This window comes from Argopecten irradians, chromosome 4 (genome assembly GCF_041381155.1).
Source record: "Argopecten irradians isolate NY chromosome 4, Ai_NY, whole genome shotgun sequence".
Lineage (NCBI taxonomy): Eukaryota > Metazoa > Mollusca > Bivalvia > Pectinida > Pectinidae > Argopecten > Argopecten irradians.
In genome coordinates, this window is record NC_091137.1 from 2,700,346 (window position 1) to 2,724,336 (window position 23,991).

A 23,991-nucleotide genomic window follows, 5' to 3' on the forward strand; every position below is an offset into this window, starting at 1 on the left:
AACTTCTTTGCCCAATCTTTACTCTTCTTCGACCTATATTTACTACTTCTTTGCCCTATATTTACTACTTCTTCGCCCTATATTTACTACTTCTTCGCCCTATATTTACTACTTCTTCGCCCTATATTTACTACTTCTTCGCCCTATATTTACTACTTCTTCGCCCTATATTTACTACTTCTTTGCCCTATATTTACTACTTCTTCGCCCTATATTTACTACTTCTTCGCCCTATATTTACTACTTCTTCGCCCTATATTTACTACTTCTTCGTCCTATATTTACTACTTCTTCGCCCTATATTTCACTACTCTTCGCCCTATATTCTACTACTTCTGTCGCCTATATTTACTACTTATTCGCCCTATATTTACTACTTATTTCGCCTATATTTACTACTTCTTCGCCCTATATTTCTTCTTCGCCCGTATATTTACTACTTCTTAGCTATATTTACTCTTCATTTGTCCTATATTACTACTCTTCGCCCTATATGCTTCTTCGCTCTATATTCACTACTTCTTTCGCCCTATATTTACTACTTCTTTGCACATATAGTTACTACTTTCTTCGTCCTATATTCATACTTCTTCGCCCTATATTTACTAACTTCTTCGCCTATATTTACTACTTCTTCGCCCCATATATTAAACTTACATCTGTCGCCTTATTTACTAATTCTTACGTCCTTTTATTCTACTACTTTCTTCGCCCTATAATTTACTACTTCTTCGCCCTTTATTTACTACTATCTTCGCCTATATTTACTACTTCTTTGCCCCTATATTTACTACTTCTTCGACCCTATATTTACTACTTCTTTGTCCTATATTTACTAACTTCTTTGTCCTGATATTTACTACTTCTTTGTCACCTCATATTTTACATACTTCTTTGTCCTATATTTACTACTTCTTTCGTCCTATATTTAACTACTACTTTCTTCGCCCTATATTTACTACTTTCTTTCGCCCTATATTTACTACTTCTTTGTCCTATACTTTACTACTTCTTCTTTGTCCTATATTTACTACTTCTTTGTTCCTATATTTACTACTTCTTCGCCCTACTATGTATATACTACTTTTCGCCCTATATTTACTACTTCTTCGCCCTAGCTAAGTATTTACTACTTCTTTGCCACTATATTTACTACTTCTTTGTACTTCCTAAATTTACTACTTCTTCGTCTATTATTCACTATAACATAAATTTACTAACTTCTTCGCCCTAAAATTACTACTTTTTCGCACTTCTTCTTCGCTCTATATTCCTATATTTACTACTTCTTCTGCCTCTATATTCACTATTCACCCTATATTTACTTTCTTCGTCTATATTTCTCTTCGCCCTATATTTACTACTTCTTCGCCCTGATATTTACTACTTCTTTGCCCTAACTCTTCTTTTTATATTTACTACTTCTTCGCCCTATATTTACCGTCTTCGCCTATATTTACTATATTTACTACCTTCTTTGTCCTTATATTTACTTTGTACACCTATACTATTCTTTGTCCTATATTTACTACTTCTTAGTCCGATATTTACTACTTCTTGCCCTATATTTACTACTTTACTACTACTCTTTGTTCCTAACTACCTTTTGTGCCCCTTATTTACTACTTCTTTGTCCTACTATTTATACTACTCTTCGCCCTATATTTACGACTTCGCACCTATATTTACTACTTCTTCTATTCACTACTTCTTCGCCCAATATTTACTACTTCTTCGCTAGATTCACTACTTTCTATATATTTACTACTCTTCGCCTATATTTACTACTACTTCTTTCGCCCTATATTTACTGTCCTTCTTTCGCCTATATTTACTTCTTTGTTCCTTTATTTACTACTTCTTCGTCCTTATATTCATACTCTTTATCTTCGCTCACTACTCGCACCTTATATTTACTACTCTCTCTAGTGATTTACTTCGCTCTATATTTACTTCCTTCTTCGCCCTATATTTACTACTTCTATATTCATGTTCGCTCTATATTATATTTACTACTACTCGCCCTTATTTAAATTCTTTCCGATATTCTTCTTCCTCTATATTTTACTTACTATGATTTACTCAGAATTCTTCACCCTATTTATATTCTTCGTCCTATACTAATCTTGCCTTTTTTTTTCTTTTTCGCCCTATATTATTTTTACTAACTATATTTACTACTTCTTCGCCCTATATTTACTACTTTTCGTATATTTACTACTTACTATTGTCCTATATTCCTATATTTCTACTTCTTCTGTCCTATATTTCTACGCGCAACTATATTTCGCCCTATATTTACTACTTACGTCTTTGTTCCTTTATTTACCACTTCTTCTGTCCTATATTTTCTACTTTCTTTGTCCTATATTTACTACTTTTGTCCTTCTTTACTATTCTTTGCCCTATATTTACTACTTCTTCGCACTATATTTACTTACTTCTTTGTCTTTGACTTCTTTGTCTATATTTTACTACTTTGTCTTCTACTTCTTTGTCCTATATTTACTACTTTTCGCTCTATATTCACTACTCTTTACCCTTCTGGTTGCCTATATTTTATACTTCTTCGCCCTATTTTACTACTTCTTCGTCCTATATTTACCTACTTCTTCGCCCTATATATTTACTAAATTCTTCGTCCTATATATACTTCTTTTCCTTTTTACTACTTCTTTGTTCCTATAATTTACTACTTCTTCGCCCTATATTTACTTACTTCTTTGCCCATATTTACTCATTCCTTCGCACCTATATTCTTTCTTCGCCCTATATTACTACATCTTCGCCCTATATTCTTCTCGCTCTATATTTCAATACTTCTTCGCCCGATATTACTCATTCTTCGATCCTTACTACTTTCTTCGCCCTATTATTACTACTTCTTCGCCCTATATTTACTACGTTCTTCGCCCTATATTTTACTACTTCTTCTCCGACCTATATTTACTACATCTTCGCCCTATATTTACTACATCTTTGCCCTATAATTAATACTTCATCCGCCCTATACTCTTCTTGCCTATATTTACTACTTCTTCGCCCTATATTTACTACTCTTTGCCCGATATTTATACTTCGTCCTATATTTACTACTTCTTTGATCCTAAAATTTCAGCTACTTCTCTTGCCCTATATTTATTACTTCTTCGCCCTATATTTACTTCTTCTTCGCCCTATATTTACTACTTCTTCGTCCTATATTTACTACTTCTTTGCCCTATATTTACTACTTCTTTGTCCTATATTTACTACTTCTTCGCCCTATATTTACTACTTCTTCGCCCTATATTTACTACTTCTTCGCCCTATATTTACTACTTCTTCACCCTATATTTACTACTTCTTCGCCCTATATTTACTACTTCTTCGCCCTATATTTACTACTTCTTCGCCCTATATTTACTACTTCATTACCTACTTCTTCACCCTATATTTACTACTTCTATTTTTCGCCCTATAGCTTTACTAACTTCTTCGTCCTATATTTTACTACTACTCTTCTTTGTCCTATTTACTACTCTCTTCGCCTGATATTTACTACTTCTTCGCCCCTATATTTACTACTTCTTCGTCCTATATTTTACTACTTCTTCGTGCCTATATTTACTACTTCTTCGTATTCTTCTTCACCCTATATTTACTACTTTCTTCGCCCTATTATTTACTTCTTCGCCTACTTCTTCGGGGCCCCCTATATTTAACTACTACTACTTCTTTCGCCTATATTTCACTACTTTCTTGTCCTATACTTTACTGACTTCTTCGCTCCCTATTATTTACTACCATCTTCGACCTATATTTAAACTACATTTTTATCGCCTAGATTTACTACTTTCTTTGTCCTATTTTTACTTACTTCTTTGTCCTAATGATTTAAAACGTCTTTGTCCTATAAATTCTCATACTTCTTTGTCCGATATTCTACTACCTTCTTCGCCCTATATTTATACTTCTTAGCCCCTATTATTTTCTATCTTCTTCGCCCTATATTGACTACGTCACTTTGGCCTACTCTTTACTACTTCTTTGTCCCCTATGTTTCACTACTTCTTTGCCCTAATTTACTCACTTCTTCGTTCCTATATTTACTACTTCTTCCCCTATATTTACATACTTATACTACTTCGCCCTATATTTTACTACTTCTTTGACGTCCTATATTATAATACTTTCTTTCAAGGCCCTATATTTTACTACTTCTTTGGCCCTATACTTTACTACTTCTTGCACTATACTTCTACTTCTTCGCCCTATATTTACTACTTCTTTCGCCCTATATTACTACGTACTTTGTCCTTTATTTACTACTCTTTGTCTATTTTTACTACTTGCTTCGTTCCTATATTTACTACATTCTTCGCCCTATATTTACTACTTCTTCGCCCTATATTTACTACTTCTTTGTCCTATATTTACATACTACTTCTCTATATTCTTCTTCGTCTATATTTACTACTTACTTCACCCTGATATTTACTACTTTTTTGGCCCTATTTACTACTTCTTTGTCCTATATTTTTACTTTTTTGCCTATCTATTCTTCGTACCTATATTTACTACTTCTGTCGCCCTATATTTACTACTTACTTTTGCCTATATTTACTACTTCTTCGCCCTATATTTACTACTCTGTCTATATTTTACTACTTCCCTATTTTTACTACTTCTTCTTCGCCCTATATTTACTACTTCTTCGCCCTATATTTACTAACTTCTTCGTCCTATATTTACTACTTCTTTGCCTATATTTACTAACTTTGCCCTTCGACTACTTCTGTTGTCCTATATTTACTACTTCTTTTCCAAATATTTACTACTCTTCGCCCTAATTTACTTCTTCTTCGCCTAATTTACTACTTCTCTTCGCCCTATACTTCTTCGTACTATATTTCTACTTCTTTGCCCTATATTTACTACTTCTTCGCCCTATATTTACTTCTTCTTCGCCCTATATTTACTACTTCTTCGCCCTATATTTACTACTTCTACTTCGCCCTATATATTTACGACTACTCGTCCTTATTTACTACCTTGCTATATTTTCTACCTTCTTTGTCCTCTATTTATACTTCTTTGCCCTATATTTACTACTTCTTCGCCCTATATTACTACGTCCTATATTTCTTCGCCCTATATTTACTACTTCTTCGCCCTAAATTTACTTACTCTTTGTCCTTATTTATACTTCTTCGCCTCTTATTTGATACTTTTTTGCCCTATATTTACTACTTCTTCGGTCTAAATTTACTACTTCTTCGCCCTATATTTTACTACTTCTATCGCCCTATAATTTACTACTTCTATGCCCTATATCTCTTAACTACTTCTTTGTCCCTATATTTACTACTTCTTCTTCCCCAATATTTCGCCCTATATTTACTACTTCTTCTGTTCCTATATTTACTTACTCTTTGTCCTATATTTACTACTTCTTTGTCCTATATTTACTACTATCGTTGCCCATATATTAAGACTTCTTTTGCCATATATTTACTACTTCTATTGCCTACTATTTACATACACTTTCTTCCCCCTAATAGCTTTACTACTTCTTCGCCCTATATCTAGGCCTTACTATTTACGTATTCTTCGCCTATATTTACTACTTCTTCGTCCTATATTTACTACTTCTTCGCCCTATATTTACTACTTCTTCGCCCTATATTTACTACTTCTTCGTCCTATATTTACTACTTCTTCGCCCTATATTTACTACTTCTTTGTCCTATTTTTACTACTTCTTTGCCTAATATTTTACGTATTCGTCCTATACTTTACGTACTACGTTGTTTACTACTTCTTCGTCCTATATTTACTACTTCTTCGCCCTATATTTACTACTTCTTCGTCCTATATTTACTACTTCTTTGTCCTATATTTACTACTTCTTTGTCTATATTTACTACTTCTTCGCCCTATATTTTTACTACTTCTTACTGCTTTGTCCTATATTTACTTCTTACTTTGTCCTATATTTACTATTCTGTGCCCTTTATTTACTACTTCTTTGCACTCATATTTACTAACTTCTTCGCCCTATTATTTACTACTCTTAGCCCTTTATTTACTTCTTTTTTGCCCTATAGTTTACTACTTCTTGGCCATATATTTATCTACTTCTTTGTCTATATTTACTACTGCTTTGCCCTTTACTACTTCTTCGTTGCCCTATATTTACTCATACTTCTTCGCCCTATATTTACTACTTCTATTGTCCTATTTACTACTCTTAGCCCTATACTTTATCTACTTCTCGCCTTATATTTTACTTTCGCTCTATATTTTCTTAGCTTCTTCGCCCTATATTCTCTTCGCCACTAATATTTTACTACTTCTTCTACTACTCTTCGCCCTATACTAATTCGCCTATATACTACAACTTCTTTGTACTATTATTTGTCCTATATTTACTACTTCTTCGCCTTATATTTTATCCTTCGCCCTAATATTTACTAAACTTTTTCTTTCACCCTTATATTTACTACTTCTTATTATAATTCTTCGCCCTATATGTACTACTTCTTCGCCCTATATTTACTACTTCTTTAGCCTATATCTTACTATACTATCTTCGCCCTTTATTATTCTTCTTCGCCCTTTATTTACTTCTTCTTCGTACTTTATTCTTCTTCGCTCAATATTCAACTACTTTCGCCTATTTTCACTACTTCACTATATTTATTCTTCGCCCTATATTCACTACTTCTTCGCCCTATATTTACTACTTCTTCGCCCTATATTTACTACTTCTTTGTCCTATATTTACTACTTCTTCGCCCTATATTTACTACTTCTTCGCCCTATATTTACTACTTCTTTGCCCTATATTTACTACTTCTTTGTCCTATATTTACTACTTCTTTGCCCTATATTTACTACTTCTTTGTCCTTATTTACTACTTCTTTGCCCTATATTTACTACTTCTTCGCCCTATATTTACTATTCACTACTGTTGTCCTATATTTTACTCTTCGCCCTATATTTACTACTACATTTCTACTTCTGTGTTATATTTACTACTTCTTTGTCTATATTTAACTACTCTTCGCCCTATATTTACTAATTCTTCGCCCTATATTTACTACTTCTAATTCTTCGTCCTACTATATTTACTACTTCTTCTATATTTCTATTCCCTATATTATACTATTCTTTTTGTCCTATTATTACTACTTCTTTGTCCTACTTCTCTTGTCCTATATATTACTACTTCTTTGCCCTATTTTTCACTACTTTCTTCGCCTATATTTATACTATTCGCAATTTATTTACTAATCTTCGCCCTATATTTACTACTTCTTTGTCCTATATTTACTACTTTATTTGTTTTCCTAATATTTACTACTTCTACTTCTTTGGTCCATATATTTTCTACTTCTTCGCCCTATATTTACTACTTCTTCGCCCTATATTTACTACTTCTTCGCCCTATATTCTTCTTCGCTCTATATTCACTACTCTTCGTCCTATATTTTACTTCTTCGCCTACTATCTTCTTTGTCCCTTTATTTTACTACTTCTTGTCCTATATATACTACTTCTTGCCCTTACTACTTTTCTCGTTTTTTTTACTTCTTCGCCTAATATTTACTACTTCTTCGCCCTATATTTTACTTCTTTCGCCCTATATACTACTTCTTTTGCCCTACAAACTTCTTTGCCTACTATTTCACTACTTCTGTTGCCCTTTTATTACTAGTCATATCGCCCTCATATTTACTACTTCTATAGCCCAATATTTACTTTGCCTATATTTTACATCTTTGCCCTATATTTACTACTTTCTTTGCCCTAAATTTCACTACTTCTTTGCCCTATATTTATATTTTACTATCTTCTTTGACCAATATATTTTACTTCTTTCGCTATATTTACTACTTTCTTCGGCCCTATATTTACTATTATTTACTACTTCTTTGCCTATGTCCTACTACATTTACTACTTCTCGCCCGTATATTTACTACTTCTATATTTACTACTTCTTCGTCCTATATTACTATTCTTTGCCCTATTTTTCTAATTCGCCACTACTTCTTTGCCCTATATTAAATACTTCTTCGCCCTATTTTTATATCTTCTCGCCCTTTATTTTACTACTTCTCTCGCCCATATTTACTACTTATTCGTCCTATATTTACTACTTCTTTTGCCCTATATTTTCTACACTACTTTCTTCGCCCTTTATCTTCTTTCGTCCTATATACTTCTCGTTGCCCCTATATTTACTACACTATTTTACTACTTCTTTGTCCTTATTTATATTCTTCGGCCCTATATTTACTACTATCTTGGCCCTATATTTACTTACTTCTTTGTCCTATATTTACTACTTCTTCGCCCTATATTTACTACTTCTTCGCCCTATATTTACTACTTCTTCGCCCTATATTTACTACTTCTTCGCCCTATATTACTACTATATTTTACTTCTTCGCCCTATCAACTGTACTACTTCTTCGTCTATATTTTACTACTACTTCTTCGCCCTTTATTTATATTTACTACTTCTTTGCCTATATTTATACTTCTTCGCCCTACTTCTTCGGCCCTTATTTACTACTTCTTGTCCTATATTTACTTCTTTGTCATATTTTACTACTTCTTTGTCCCTATTATTTACTACTTCTTGTCCCTATATTTATACTTTCTTCGCCCTATATTTACTATTTTTTCCATATAATTACTACTTTTTTGCCCTATATTTACTACTTCTTAGCCTATATTTATTACTCCTTCATCCTATACGTTTACTACATCTTGCCCTATATTTACTACTTCTTGCCCTATATTTACTAATTCTTTGCCTTTATTTTCTACTTCTTTCGCCCTATATTTTCTTCGCCCTATATTTACATACTTCTTGCCCTATACTTTACTACTTCCTTTGTCCTATATTTAACTACTTTTTTGCCCAAATATTGTACTACTTCTTTGTCCTATATTTACTACTTCTTTGCCTAATATTTATACACTTCTTTGCCCCTAATATTTACTACGTCTTTGCCCTATAATTTACTACTTCTTCGCCCTATATTTTCTTCGCCCTATATTTGCTACTTCTTCGCCCTATATTTACTACTTCTTTGTCCTATATTTACTACTTCTTTGCCCTATATTTACTACTTCTTCGCCCTATATTTACTACTTCTTCGCCCTATATTTACTACTTCTTTGTCCTATATTTACTACTTCTTCGCCCTATATTTACTACTTCTTCGCCCTATATTTACTACTTCTTCGCCCTATATTTACTACTTCTTTGCCCTATATTTACTACTTCTTTGCCCTATATTTACTACTTCTTTGCCCTATATTTACTACTTCTTCGTCCTATATTTACTACTTCTTTGCCCTATATTTACTACTTTTTTGCCCTATATTTACTACTTCTTCGCCCTATATTTACTACTTCTTCGCCCTATATTTACTACTTCTTCGCCCTATATTTACTACTTCTTTGCCCTATATTTACTACTTCTTTGCCCTATATTTACTACTTCTTTGTCCTATATTTACTACTTCATCGCCCTATATTTACTACTTCTTTGTCCAAATTTACTACTCTTTGTCCATCTATACTATAATTCTTTCGTCCTATATGTACTACATCTCAACCCTATATTTACTACTTCTTCCGCCCTATATCACTTCGCCCTATAATTACTACTCTTCGCCCTACATATCATACTACTTCTATTAGCCCTAGAACTTTAACTACTTTCTTCGTCCTATATTTACTACTTCTTCACCCTATATTTACTACTACTATCTTTTCTGCGCCCTATATTCTTCTTCGCCCTAAATTTTACTACTTCTTCGCCCGTATATTTACTACTTTCTATCACCCTATATCTACTACTACTCCTCTTCGCCCTATATTTTACTACACTTCATTGCCTATATTTACACTACGTCTTCGTCCTACTACACCTCTTCCCTCTGAGCCATCATTACTCTCTACTACTATATTCACTACTGTCTTCCGCCACTATAATTTACTACACTGTTAGTAACTTGAATCCTACTGACATATGTTACAAGGACTATAATAGTGTTTTGAGGAACACTGTTGATATAACTTTCCTTGATATATTATCAACACACCAAACATGTACATACAGTGTATGGATGAGGTGGCAGTAGAGGATCCACTCCTGTGTATCTGGATTAAACACCAAACAGTTGCCTACTGCTCTGCTTGCCTCCATACCAGCCCCCCACCAGGTAAACTGTATACCATTCACTGATATTATACATGTAATCAATACAAACATTTAAAACATATCCACAAAATATCCAGCAGGCTTTTTTATAAACTTATATTTGATTGCCTCCCCCCCAAACAAACAATACTGTATTTCTGGGAAAAGTTCTATAGTATGTGAAACTTATCTTATCCTTGTGAAAAACTTTCAAGATTTCAAGATTAACATCATTAAAAACTTTAATGTGTCTTAAGAGTAATCTATATAGCTTGAGGTACTTACATTCACACACTCACTAGCATATCACAGAAACTAAGAATCACTTGACTTGAAAGATATAACATCGAAAGCATTTCTTCACTCACATCTCATTTTAAACCACGTTTTCTAGGCTTATCTAACCTTGTGAAACAGGACTTGCAGTATAACACAGAGAATATTTCTTGTCTTCCATGATTAACCTTGCGGACACCCTTGCATTGTTGGTTGAGCAACAATTTTTTTCCACTTTTCGGAACGCACCATTGACGCAAAATTTTTTGGCGATTTAGTTTGTGATTCCTGGCCCATCAGATCCACCAAAATCGCATATACACCGTTATTGAATCTGGGCCTTGGAGAAGCGACCTCCAGGATCCACGGCATGTTAAAGACACGGGGTCCATTTGATTTTGTCTTTTATGTCGTAGTTTTCAAATGACTGCGAGACATTCACCTCTGTCATACCCAAATAAATCACAAATAAAATCACAAAAAGTCAGTCATAGCCACAAAGTAAACTAGTACAGATCAACAATCAAAACTTGCTTGGCTCTCGTCATGATCTCACAAAGAAATTATAATTTTGTTTATAGAGATCACAATTATTATTCATTAATGGACAGCAAAACTAGGTAAAATCAATCATTGTACTACAGTGATGTATGAAATATTTTTCCCCACTTTGGTGGGGGGTGGGATACCATTGAGCTTTATATTTACAGCGATTTTGACAACAAATGTGAGATTCAGGCAGATGTGAGGGAGGGGTCTTAATGTGGGAGAAACAAGGACACTCACTCATACCCATTACAACCATAAGTCTAACTGCACTCCAAAACCCAACAATCCTTGTAAAAAGACACACGGTTGCAACCAAATAATTCATAATATAAGAATAATCTTTATGGAACGAGTACAAAATGTAAGATTAGTTAAGTGGAAGGTGGATAAGTGTACATGACCACAAGTAAAGATGCGATCGTTGGCCACACAGATACCGAAGGCCACACCTAGCACTGCCCCATGTTTGCCAGTGGGGTAAGTGAGTCGTGGTCTATCAAAATAGGCTGTTCGCCCATGACCAGGAAGGTTTGGTGGCGGTACTGTCGGGGGAGTCGGGCTCGTCTGATCCTCTTCTGATGTCGACCTTCACTGTTTCTGTACTGGATGGAGATGAGTAGCCAAAAGGTCCACTTCAAGCATAGCGATGGCCAGGTATGTCTTGTCTATGAAGACAAAAAAACACTCATTTTATTATGGTCAAAGAAACAATACCAATGGCTAGAAATTGAACAAAAAATAATTGTCCTGTCTATATTTTTTATTTACTCTCAGTGAACATTAAGATAAACACATCATTTTTTTTAATCGTTTTTTTATTTTCTAGAGGTTTGTTTGTGAACTGATGTATTTTGTTGTGGCCATGTTTTATTGAGTTTTCCTATTGCTTCTATCTAATAGTTTATAGCTAGTGTAAACATATCTATGTTGCTATGTTAGATGAGATCTGAGGACGTGATTGGTACCTTTATTTTACTTTTTTCCTGTGTTTTGTGTTACATTAATTGAGAAATTTATTTGTTTTGTTGCATGGTAATAGATTCTACGATTGAGCCTTTCCTATATTTGTGTCTCTGTCTAACTAGAGTCTTATCTGTCCTTGCAGTAAAAAATACTTAATTAAAATATTTTTTATAAAAAAAAAATACTCATATTTTACAATATTTATTTTATATTAAAAAGGTATGATTGTCATTCTAAAAACAAATAAAGCACATAAATTGGCAAATGTCCATCACCTTTGAGTTGATACAGTTGCGCTATAAAACAGCCTCCACTCCCTTTCTCCATGCAACATGTCCTATCAGGATTGATACTAGAAACTTTGCGAACCACGGTGCAATACCCTGGGTGAACCTGGAGTTTATTCCCAAGATCCGTACTTGGTGTAAGGTTTCTAAGGAATAAGAAAGCAGTATACATTCTTTAAAGGGCGCCCATGCCATTTCCAAAGCAGCTTTTAATTTTTACAAGAGGCCCAAAGGGCCTTAACGGTCATCTGACTACCTTGGCAATAGTAAAATTAATTTCATATGGTGTCACTTTGTCAGGACCATGTCAGGATCATTTTCCATTTCCTTCAACAAATCTTATTTCAAACAAGAGGCCCCAAGGGCCTTAACATATAGGAAATTAATCAGATATAGTGTCATGGTAACCTTCTTCGATTTGGGATCAACCAGAGATGTAACAATACTTTGTCGAACCATGTCAGGATCATCTCATGCAGATGAAGTTGCAGCCAAAATCACAAAGGTAGAACTTGAGAAGAAGTTCAAAATGTGTTTTCAAGATGGCGGCTGTGGCGGCCAATCTTGGATTTCGGATCGACCCGAAAAATAACAACACTTTGTCAGGACCATGTCAGGATCATTTCATGCAAGTTTCAGCCAAATCGCACCGGTAGAACTTGAGAAAGAATTTCAAAATGTGTTTTCAAGATGGCGGCTGTGACGCCATCTTGGATTTTGGATCGACCCGAAAAAATAACAACACTTTGTCGGGACCATGTCAGGATCATTTCATGCAAGTTTTCAGCCAAATCGCACCGGGTAGAACTTGAGAAGAAGTTCAAAATGTGTTTTCAAGATGGCGGCTGTGACGCCATCTTGGATTTCAGATCGACCCGAAAAATAACAACACTTTGTCGGGAACATGTCAGGATCATTTCATGCAAGTTTCAGCGAAATCGCACTGGTCAAACTTGAGAAGAAGTTCAAAATGTGTTTTCAAGATGGCGGCTGTGGTGGCCATTTTGGATTTCAGATCAACCCGAAAAATAACAACACTTTGTCGGGACCATGTCAGGATCATTTCATACAAGTTTCAGCCAAATCGCACCGATAGAAAAGAAGTTCAAAATGTGTTTTCAAAATGGCGGCTGTGGCGGCCATCTTGGATTTCGTATCAACCCGAAAAATAAACAACACTTTGTTGGGACCATTTCAGGATCATTTCATGCAAGTTTCAGCCAAATCGCACCGGTAGAACTTGAGAAGAAGTTCAAAATGTGTTTTCAAGATGTATGGCGGCTGTGGCAGCCATCTTGGATTTCGGATCAACCCGAAAAATAACAACACTTTGTCGGGACCATGTCAGGATCATTTCATGCAAGTTTCAGCCAAATTGCACCGGTAGAACTTGAGAAGAAGTTCAAAATATGTTTTCAAGATGGCGGCTGTGGCGGCCATCTTGGATTTCGGATCGACCCGAAAAATAACAACACTTTGTCGGGGACCATGTCAGGTTCATTTCATGCAAGTTTCAGCCTAATCGCACCGGTAGAACTTGAGAAGAAGTTCAAAATGTGTTTTCAATATGGCGGCTGTGGCGGCCATCTTGGATTTCGGATCGACCCGAAAAAATAACAACACTTTGTCGGGACCATGTCAGGATCATTTCATGCAAGTTTTCAGCCAAATCACACCGGTAGAACTTGAGAAGAAGTTCAAAATGTGTTTTCAAGATGGCGGCTGTGGCGGCCATCTTGGATTTCGGATCGACTCGAAAAATAACAACACTTTGTCGGGACCATGTCAGGATCATTTCATGCAAGTTTCAGCCAAATTTTACTGGTAGAACTTGAGAAGAAGTTCAAAATGTGAAAAGTTAACGGGGCACGGCGCACGGCGGACGGCGCACGGCGCACGGCGGACGACGACGGACAAAACATGACGACTATGACAGACGGCAAAACGGCGAAATGAATCTCCACAGTTTATCATTATTACGCAGGAAATCTGGCATATGTTTGTTGTTGTTACCTCATCTTAGGCCATGGATAGGCATTTTCTTTTGTTATTAATGTTGTTAAGAAACCTTTAAATTTTGCTTTGGAAAGGTAGTGGGCCTTTAATATTGACGAGCTACATTCATCAATCTACACAAAATTAATTTGACGTCAATTTACAATGCTTTGAAAGTCTTTATACAAATAATTGATAACACTCACCTTCCTATTTTTGGTCTTTTGTGCATAATCTCGGACGAGATCGTCTTTCCTACGGTCATCTGAGATATTTTTTGTGTCTGTCAGTGTATTGTCTGAGTTCAGGTAGAGTATATTGGTCTGAAAAATATATATATATATATATATATATATTAAAAATACTTGCAAAAATACACCATTACGCCTGCCAAATAAAAAAATGTGTTAAACAAGCAAATTAGCTCAGCCACTCATCAGAGTGTTTGTCTGAGGGATATAAATGTATATCGTGTACAGATGTCTACCTGTTCTGTGAGGTACTCCAAACGAGGTTTCTCCTGGTCAACATTTTCCTTTGCCCAACTAAGCACCAAGTTAAACATGTGTCTATCGTCACTCGATTCCACCAGCTCAGGGTCCGCACCTAACAAAAACATGTTGATATTCTCTCCTGACAAATGTATGGATGTAGCAACCACCGTTAGCGTTCCATTAAATGAGTAATACATTTGGTTGTGTATATTGATCTTAAATTTAAAACCTAAATCTACACTGCATTCCCCATATGACCTACTGATATGCACAAAGACTTTTCAAATTCCCATATTCCCAAGATGAAGTTATGCATTGTGTAGATAATTTGAGTTTTTAATTAGTAAAAGATTACAGGATATTACATCAATTTTGCTAATGATTCCAAATTTATTAGCATAGAACGTTTTGCACTCTTCCCGTTTTCATAAGCTGGCTTTAATTCACAGTAAATAACACAAATTATGACCTAGTATCCATAGTGATGACACTAACACAACTAACAACTCCCGGCAGTCATTTAAGTCTCGTAATGCCTACATTAGCATGTGTTTTACCCATGACAAGCTTTCCCTATTAATATTTTACACATGATGAAATTGACCCCCATGATAACCTTCATTTTAGCACAGATAACCTTCCTTTCATCACTACCGAAGTGACAACTTTAGATGCACACCTTCATTAGCCTTTTAAATTGTTGGTTTATAATAGACCTGATAACTTGACAGTCATAATTTTTACTTTTAATTACGTTTGAAACAACTTTGAAATTAGTATTGTCTAATCTTTCAATGAGCTTCTAGATCTAAGTCAATACTTTCTGTTTTGATAATTTGCAAGGTACCCCAGCATATCACGCTTCATAATGTGTGTTAAATTGGCTTACTTATATTAACCTTGACCCCAGCAATGATTTACCTTTAATGACCTTCACCTTACCTGCCCTTTGATAACAGCTAGTACCCTTGGAAGGCTGTGTTTACTGACAGCGACCTTGACCCCAGTAATAATTTAGATATGATGACCTTGACCTTACCTATGATAACAACTGCAACTCGAGGCAGGCCATAGAAGTGCTTGCTGACAGTGACCTCATTGATGTTGTTCCTTATAAAGTCATCCGCCGTCTGCTTGAGCTCTGCCTCTCTAGCAAATTGTCGTACACCTGCATAAAGATGGGTCGACACTTATAGTTATCTTATAAACCAAAGCCATCAGTCATGTGCAAAAATATAACTGGTTATCAACTGATCTTTTCTCATTTTTCAGACAGACATGTTATTTTTAAGTATTTTGTTTGCTGATATCAGCAATGAGCTTACATTTAAAGTGTTTAAATTCAAACAATATATCACCAACAACAGAATGTATATACTTCATATTTATGTCATTTTCATTTATATACGCATTCATAAATACATTAAAACACAGTCAATGTAATAATGACATGAGCAATAGAATGATCGATATAGAAAACTTCACACATTTGTCTACATGACAACATATAGGAGGGAAGGCACTGAACCTAGTAGAGATCTACTAGAGCCTGTACATCCCTCACCGGCCAATATCACTGGCCTTTTATAGACATCTTTCTTTGTTACTTTTCCATACAACATCTTAACTAAGCCATAGTGATCAGGGCATTTACTCTTTCCCCATATGTAGCCTTTTCAAGCACAAAAATGAAACAAGCTCCACTTTTTCTTGACTGTTCTTTCTGATTATTTAGAGGGACCTCATTTTATCCGAGGACACCATTTATAAGATATCTAGTGCAAACCCAGGCGCAAATCAAGACTTGAGACAAGCCATTTTTTAACTAACCAATCACTCGACATTATAATGATATGCTCAGTTAAGGTATTGTTGGAGGTTCAACATGAGAAAAAGGCCTTTTATCAAAAAAGCTTTAGCTGTTTCATTTCACACAAGAATGTGTGTTAACTGAGTGTCATACCAGCACACAAGACGTCTCTTTATTGTCTATCTGAAAGTAAATCGTTGTCATATAACATGGTCACAGTAGGGCATAATACAGTTGGGCCTGTAGTAAAGGGAGATAATTGGGCAATTGACAAAACGCTCCCTAATCTAGGGTTAAACCAATATCACTGGCTTACAGATAGACAGGTTTTATTTAACTTTCAAAAAGGATTACAATTTCATAGTATATAATATTGCATAACACTTTCAAACGATAAATGAATATATATTTGTTTTTCATTCAGGGGATTATGATTTTTTAAGATTATATAAATAATATGATAATGAACAGTTTAGTACGTATTAAGATGAAATCATTACCAGATTTATAAGATAAACTTACCTATTGAAACAATGGTTAATTACCATCTTTTATCACTAATGATAATTGTTTAAAAGAAATAATAATAAATTAAAATCACAAATAATTTGAGATACATTGAATCCCGAGAATTTCTTGTGTAATAGACTATTTTTGTGTTAATATAGATCTGAATGGTGCTGAGGACTGTTATCCTTACCATTTATTTATAGGCAGCTTAATGGGAGGAGAGAATCCAACTTCATATCCTTTTGTCAAGGTTGGCAAAGCAACACAACTCTGTTCAACTTGCTGTCATAAGAAAGCAAGGGAGACCACTCAGCCGTAGAACCTGGATTATGAGGTGTCCCCCATCACTCCCCGGCCCTGACCACACAGACTGGCTGTGAGGGAGAGGGAGGGAGGGGTGGGGGATGGGGAGGTTAAAGGGAAGTTAGGATGAAGGAAATAAGACGTCAGTTGTGCCACTGACGACAGAATACCTATACAATTTGAAGACGACATATTAGCAGCCAAGAATTGCGAGCAGGCTCGGGCCGCTTCTGGCATTTTCAGTTGGATGGCTGCCCGATACACGGATCGCACATGATCTCCAGGCACTTCAAGTCTGAAACAATAGCAGATATCCATCAATATCACAGGAATTAATCTTAAATCAATTCAATCCTAGATCTCTGTCAAGTCATCTTCGTTTCAAAATAGGTCTAACTGTATTTATTTAGATTGGCCAATATCATTTACCACGTGTTCTCACTAAAAGTATTGACAGATCAGCATTTCTCAAATGGCCAATTATTATTGGCTGGTCATAAACAGAATTGAAGATATCTCAAATTTAACAAATCAAAAAAAAATGTTCAAAATGTGTTTTGATTCAATTAAAGGAATATAACAAATCTAAACAATAGATTAGTTCTAACCTACGGGAACTTGCTAAAATATAGCAATATAACTAAAATTGTTAACACATTTGTTGACAAACTTGAAGATGAGCAATGATAGACTATATTATGTAGCTGTGGATCAATTACTCATGAGTATTGATCTACATCTACATCCAATACGACCTAAGTGGCTTTACCCCAAAATAAATAGGGCAGTAATCCTTGGGAAGTTAACATAACCGTGTAAGTCAATGAGGCTCTAGGTTGCCGAGTCTGATGTAGATAAGGATGGTCGTTAGATAAGGATGGTCGTGTTGGATGTAGATGAGGATGGTCGTGTTGGATGTAGATAAGGATGGTCGTGTTGGATGTAGATAAGGATGGTCGTGTTGGATGTAGATAAGGATGATCGTGCTGGATGAAGATAAGGATGGTCGTGTTAGATGAAGATAAGGATGGTCGTGTTGGATGTAGATAAGGATGGTCGTGATGGATGTAGATAAGGATGGTCGTGTTGGATATAGATAAGGATGAGTGGTTGGATGTAGATAAGGATGGTCGTGTTGGATGTAGATAAGGATGGTCATGTTGGATGTAGATAAGGATGGTCGTGTTGGATGTAGATAAGAATGGTCGTGTTGGATGTAGATAAGGATGATCGTGTTGGACGTAGATAAGGATGGTCGTGTTGGATGTAGATAAGGATGGTCGTGTTGGATGTAGATAAGGATGGTCGTGTTGGATGTAGATAAGGATGGTCGTGTTGGATGTAGATAAGGATGGTCGTGTTGGACGTAGATAAGGATGGTCGTGTTGGACGTAGATAAGGATGGTCGTGTTGGATGTAGATAAGGATGGTCGTGTTGGATGTAGACAAGGATGGTAGTGTTGGATGTAGACAAGGATGGTCATGTTGGTTGTAGATAAGGATGGTCGTGTTAGATGTAGATAAGGATGGTCGTGTTGGATGTAGATAAGGATGGTCGTGTTGGTTGTAGATAAGGATGGTCGTGTTGGTTGTAGATAAGGATGGTCGTGTTGGATGTAGATAAGGATGGTCGTGTTGGATGTAGATAAGGATGGTCGTGTTGGATGTAGATAAGGATGGTCGTGTTGGATGTAGATAAGGATGGTCGTGTTGGATGTAGATAAGGATGGTCAGTTGGATGTAGATAAGGATGGTCGTGTTGGATGTAGATAAGGATGGTCGTGTTGGATGTAGATAAGGATGGTCGTATTAGATGTAGATAAGGATGGTCATGTTGGATGTAGATAAGGATGGTCGTGTTGGATGTAGATAAGGATGGTCGTGTTGGATGTAGATAAGGATGGTCGTGTTGGATGTAGATAAGGATGGTCTTGTTAGATGTAGACAAGGATGGTCGTGTTGGATGTAGATAAGGATGGTCGTGTTGGATGTAGATAAGGATGGTCGTGTTGGATGTAGATAAGGATGGTCGTGTTGGATGTAGATAAGGATGATCGTGTTAGATGTAGATAAGGATGGTCGTGTTGGATGTAGATAAGGATGGTCGTGTTGGATGTAGATAAGGATGGTCGTGTTAGATGTAGATAAGGATGGTCGTGTTGGATGTAGATAAGGATGGTCGTGTTGGATGTAGATAAGGATGGTCGTGTTGGATGTAGATAAGGATGGTCATGTTGGATGTAGAGATAAGGATGGTCGTGTTGGATGTAGATAAGGATGGTCATGTTGGATGTAGACAAGGATGGTCGTGTTGGATGTAGATAAGGATGGTCGTGTTAGATGTAGATAAGAATGGTAGTGTTGGATGTAGATAAGGATGGTCGTGTTGGATGTAGATAAGAATGGTAGTGTTGGATGTAGATAAGGATGGTCGTGTTGGATGTAGATAAGAATGGTAGTGTTGGATGTAGATAAGGATGGTCGTGTTGGATGTAGATAAGGATGGTCGTGTTGGATGTAGATAAGGATGGTCGTGTTGGATGTAGATAAGGATGGTCGTGTTGGATGTAGATAAGGATGGTCGTGTTGGATGTAGATAAGGATGGTCGTGTTGGATGTAGATAAGGATGGTCGTGTTGGATGTAGATAAGGATGGTCGTGTTGGATGTAGATAAGGATGGTCGTGTTGGATGTAGATAAGGATGGTCGTGTTCACGGTGTTGGATGTAGATAAGGATGGTCGTGTTGGATGTAGATAAGGATGGTCGTGTTGGATGTAGATAAGGATGGTCGTGTTGGATGTAGATAAGGATGGTCGTGTTGGATGTAGATAAGGATGGTCGTGTTGGATGTAGATAAGGATGGTCGTGTTGGATGTAGATAAGGATGGTCGTGTTGGATGTAGATAAGGATGGTCGTGTTGGATGTAGATAAGGATGGTCGTGTTAGATGTAGATAAGGATGGTCGTGTTGGATGTAGATAAGGATGGTCGTGTTGGATGTAGATAAGGATGGTCGTGTTGGATGTAGATAAGGATGGTCGTGTTGGATGTAGATAAGGATGGTCGTGTTAGATGTAGATAAGGATGGTCGTGTTGGATGTAGATAAGGAATGGTCGTGTTGGATGTAGATAAGGATGGTCGTGTTGGATGTAGATAAAATGGTCGTGTTGGATGTAGATAAGGATGGTCGTGTTGGATGTAGATAAGGATGGTCGTGTTGGATGTAGATAAGGATGGTCGTGTTGGATGTAGATAAGGATGGTCGTGTTGGATGTAGATAAGGATGGTCGTGTTAGATGTAGATAAGGATGGTCGTGTTGGATGTAGATAAGGATGGTCGTGTTGGATATAGATAAGGATGGTCGTGTTGGATGTAGATAAGGATGGTCGTGTTAGATGTAGATAAGGATGGATGTGTCACGGTGTTGGATGTAGATAAGGATGGTCGTGTTAGATGTAGATAAGGATGGTCGTGTTGGATGTAGATAAGGATGGTCGTGTTGGATGTAGATAAGGATGGTCGTGTTGGATGTAGATAAGGATGGTCGTGTTGGATGTAGATAAGGATGGTCGTGTTGGATGTAGATAAGGATGGTCGTGTTGGATATAGATAAGGATGGTCGTGTTAGATGTTGATAAGGATGGTCATGTTGGATGTAGATAAGGATGATCGTGTTCACGGTGTTGGATGTAGATAAGGATGGTCGTGTTAGATGTAGATAAGGATGGTCGTGTTAGATGTTGATAAGGATGGTCATGTTGGATGTAGATAAGGATGATCGTGTTCACAGTGTTGGATGTAGATAAGGATGGTCGTGTTGGATGTAGACAAGGATTGTCGGCTTCATTAACAACCAAATCCAATATTAGCTCCTACTAAGAGCTACTGGAGGCTATAACCTAGCTACGACAGTGCTACAGAAGCCCTGTACATCTTTGGGCCAACACCAGTAGATCAGATTCCCTAATTCAGCTTAATGTCTTTCCTCACTACTCCTATTTATCTGTCGCCCGGTGTATTACAGTGGTGGTGTAAAAATACAAACCTACAGTGAAATGGGGCAGCTTAAGTACAGCGAAGGCCATGCAGACTGGCATAAGGGATAGAATGTGAAGTGTTTTACCAAAAATTGATGGACTTGTTATCTCCCATGGTTGCAAAATAATTTCTTTTTTTGTATCTCATGTGATTTGTGAAAATATCAAGGTAAATGGTTCTTAAAATAAATATTTAGACATGAAATTCATATGCATAAGATCAGAACTTTTTTTTAGTACAAAAGAAAGTACATGCCACTCAAGCTGAATACCTATTCCCTTAATTTATGTCTACAAAGATTTCAAATCTGTTGACAAACTCTCAAAAGCGGCAGTCCCAAATCTGACAATTTTAACTACACATGCTTAAACATTACCAGACTCCAAAATAACCTGTTTGTTCAGTCTTCAGAAAAGATTGAATAAAATTACCTTCTGGGAGACTTGTCGAAATCACTTATCTATTGACAAGGTTATGTTTCCTTCATAACGATTATGCATGCCCAATGATTCGAGTTAAAGATTAATTGAAATTTGGAGTTGACAGATATCTTAATATGTCAATATTTTGTGATATTGATGTAGCCTTGAAGTAAGAGTCAATTATAGTGAACATGCGAATATCTTTAACAAAAACTTGTCAAAGTGAAATGATAAATGGTTGAGGACATATAAACCATATACCTTTAGATTTCAATAATTTAACACATTATCAACTCCCCTTCCTCAATGCGTGTATAGAAATCACATTAAGTATGCACTGTAATTAGCGTCCCTCTCCATATTTAATCATAGTCCCCTCTTCTAAAGGAGTTGATGTTATATAAATGATCCCCCATCCCATAGATTTAATGATATTATACATCTAAGTGATGCTTATGACATCAGCATTGTATCCCATATTTCATGAATTTGTGAGTCCTTAACACGTGAATCACGACGTAATAATACGTATCAAAGGAAAGAAGCATATGTACCGTATTTTCCCTAATGAGGGCGCCGGGCGCGGGTAAATGGCCAAAAGGGGCGCCGTTATTTGAGACCATTTTTAGATGTTTTTTCTGAAACAGACTATAGTCATCTTGCTTTTAGTTTCGTATTTTTCTGAAACTTACTATAACCAACTTATGTTTTGAAGTCAAATAAGTGTTGAAATTACATAATTATGAGGAAATGTATGCACCAGAAGTATCAAACATTGGTTAAATATGTCTGTTTCACGGAATATTGGCATTTCATGCTAGCCTGTTGGTTCACCATGCGTACACAAAATGGCGGACGGTGCTTTCGATCGCTATTTTCGTTTTGTGGCAGATGGGAATTACCGGCAAGAGCACACAATAAAATGCTTAGAAATGATAACATTCCTGTTATTTAGGAACCTTCATCATAGATATACAGTAAGTATTCATAAAACCTATGTAGACATCGCTAAAATGTTGTTGCCAGTTAGTCTTCATCCATACACGTGTGTGGGGCATTCAGGTGACACGTTTTATTTTGAACATGGCGTTCTCGCTGTTTCTATGTGTAAACACTTGGCAAAGATGTCCTAAGTTGTCCAATGCAATAAATTTAGTGCTTATAAAAGCTGATCGGATATCTGTTAAGCATCAGATTGATGTGAAACAGTATTTTTTTAGCGTCTGCAAAGACAAATCGTCACAATCTGGCACAAAAATTGTATGAAATTAGTTGATTTTTTTCAGCAAAAAACGTGGGGGCGCCCTTATTAGAGGAGGCGCTCTTAATAGGGAAAATACGATAAGTAAATAAATGTGCCATGAGTACGGAAAGAGTTAAGAGTAGTTTTTTGTCCACAACTTCCATTTTTGTTACCGTAAGAATACCCCCGTTTGTGATATTTTGTAAGACACCTGGGTGCTAATTATGGAGAATACTGTATTTATGTATTTTTCATTTTAATGTACATCTACTACCCACGTGCCAAAGTTGTGGCCAAACAAACAAAGTCCCAAATTCTGTCTATCTTATACAGATCAAACCTAGATAAGACTGCCCTACTAAACCTTGTCAGTAAGTCTATCACAAAACGTACAAGGTGAGTCCAAGGTCAAGGTATGATGGGCCATACGTAACATCCCTTATACTATCGTCACACTAATTATGTGATCAATTGTACCGATGTGGCGGAGTTAACAACTTATTCACCAGCTGTCACAACCTCACACAATCAATGCTAATGATAGCTTGAAAACATTTGTAGTAAGATCGCTACATGTTAGGATGTCATGTTTTCTTTTTCATTATTTTGCATGTTATGTTTTTATCCTTAACTTCATCAAGTTTTTTTTTATATTGAATAGCCTATCTTCATCAGACTAAAGTGTTTCAACATCAATGAACAAGGTGGGCATTTTGTGGTATATACAGGTAGGAGATAAATATTTCTGAAGAGTTTGATGACATGAAGAAAGGAGTTCTTAAAAGTTTAGTGAAGTAAGGAGAGAAGACTATATCAAAGATTATAACAATTTTCACTGAAGTAGTTAAAATGGTCATTGATATGTCAGTTTGAGCTATTGTATTTTTTGG

General features: G+C 36.0%; 1 protein-coding gene across 1 annotated transcript in view; it reads right to left on the minus strand.

The window, feature by feature from the left end:
• Window positions 1–11,620: 11,620 nt before the first annotated feature.
• LOC138322034 (influenza virus NS1A-binding protein homolog) overlaps window positions 11,621–23,991 on the minus strand; it is a 46,497-nt gene continuing 34,126 nt past the window's right edge. Inside the window, exons 3-8 of the mRNA XM_069266090.1 lie at window positions 17,565–17,689; window positions 15,811–15,939; window positions 14,765–14,883; window positions 14,484–14,600; window positions 12,271–12,427; window positions 11,621–11,697 (exon numbers count right to left, since the gene is read on the minus strand). Of these exons, the coding sequence (XP_069122191.1) occupies window positions 11,621–11,697; window positions 12,271–12,427; window positions 14,484–14,600; window positions 14,765–14,883; window positions 15,811–15,939; window positions 17,565–17,689 (724 nt within the window). The remainder of the gene's footprint in view (window positions 11,698–12,270; window positions 12,428–14,483; window positions 14,601–14,764; window positions 14,884–15,810; window positions 15,940–17,564; window positions 17,690–23,991) is intronic.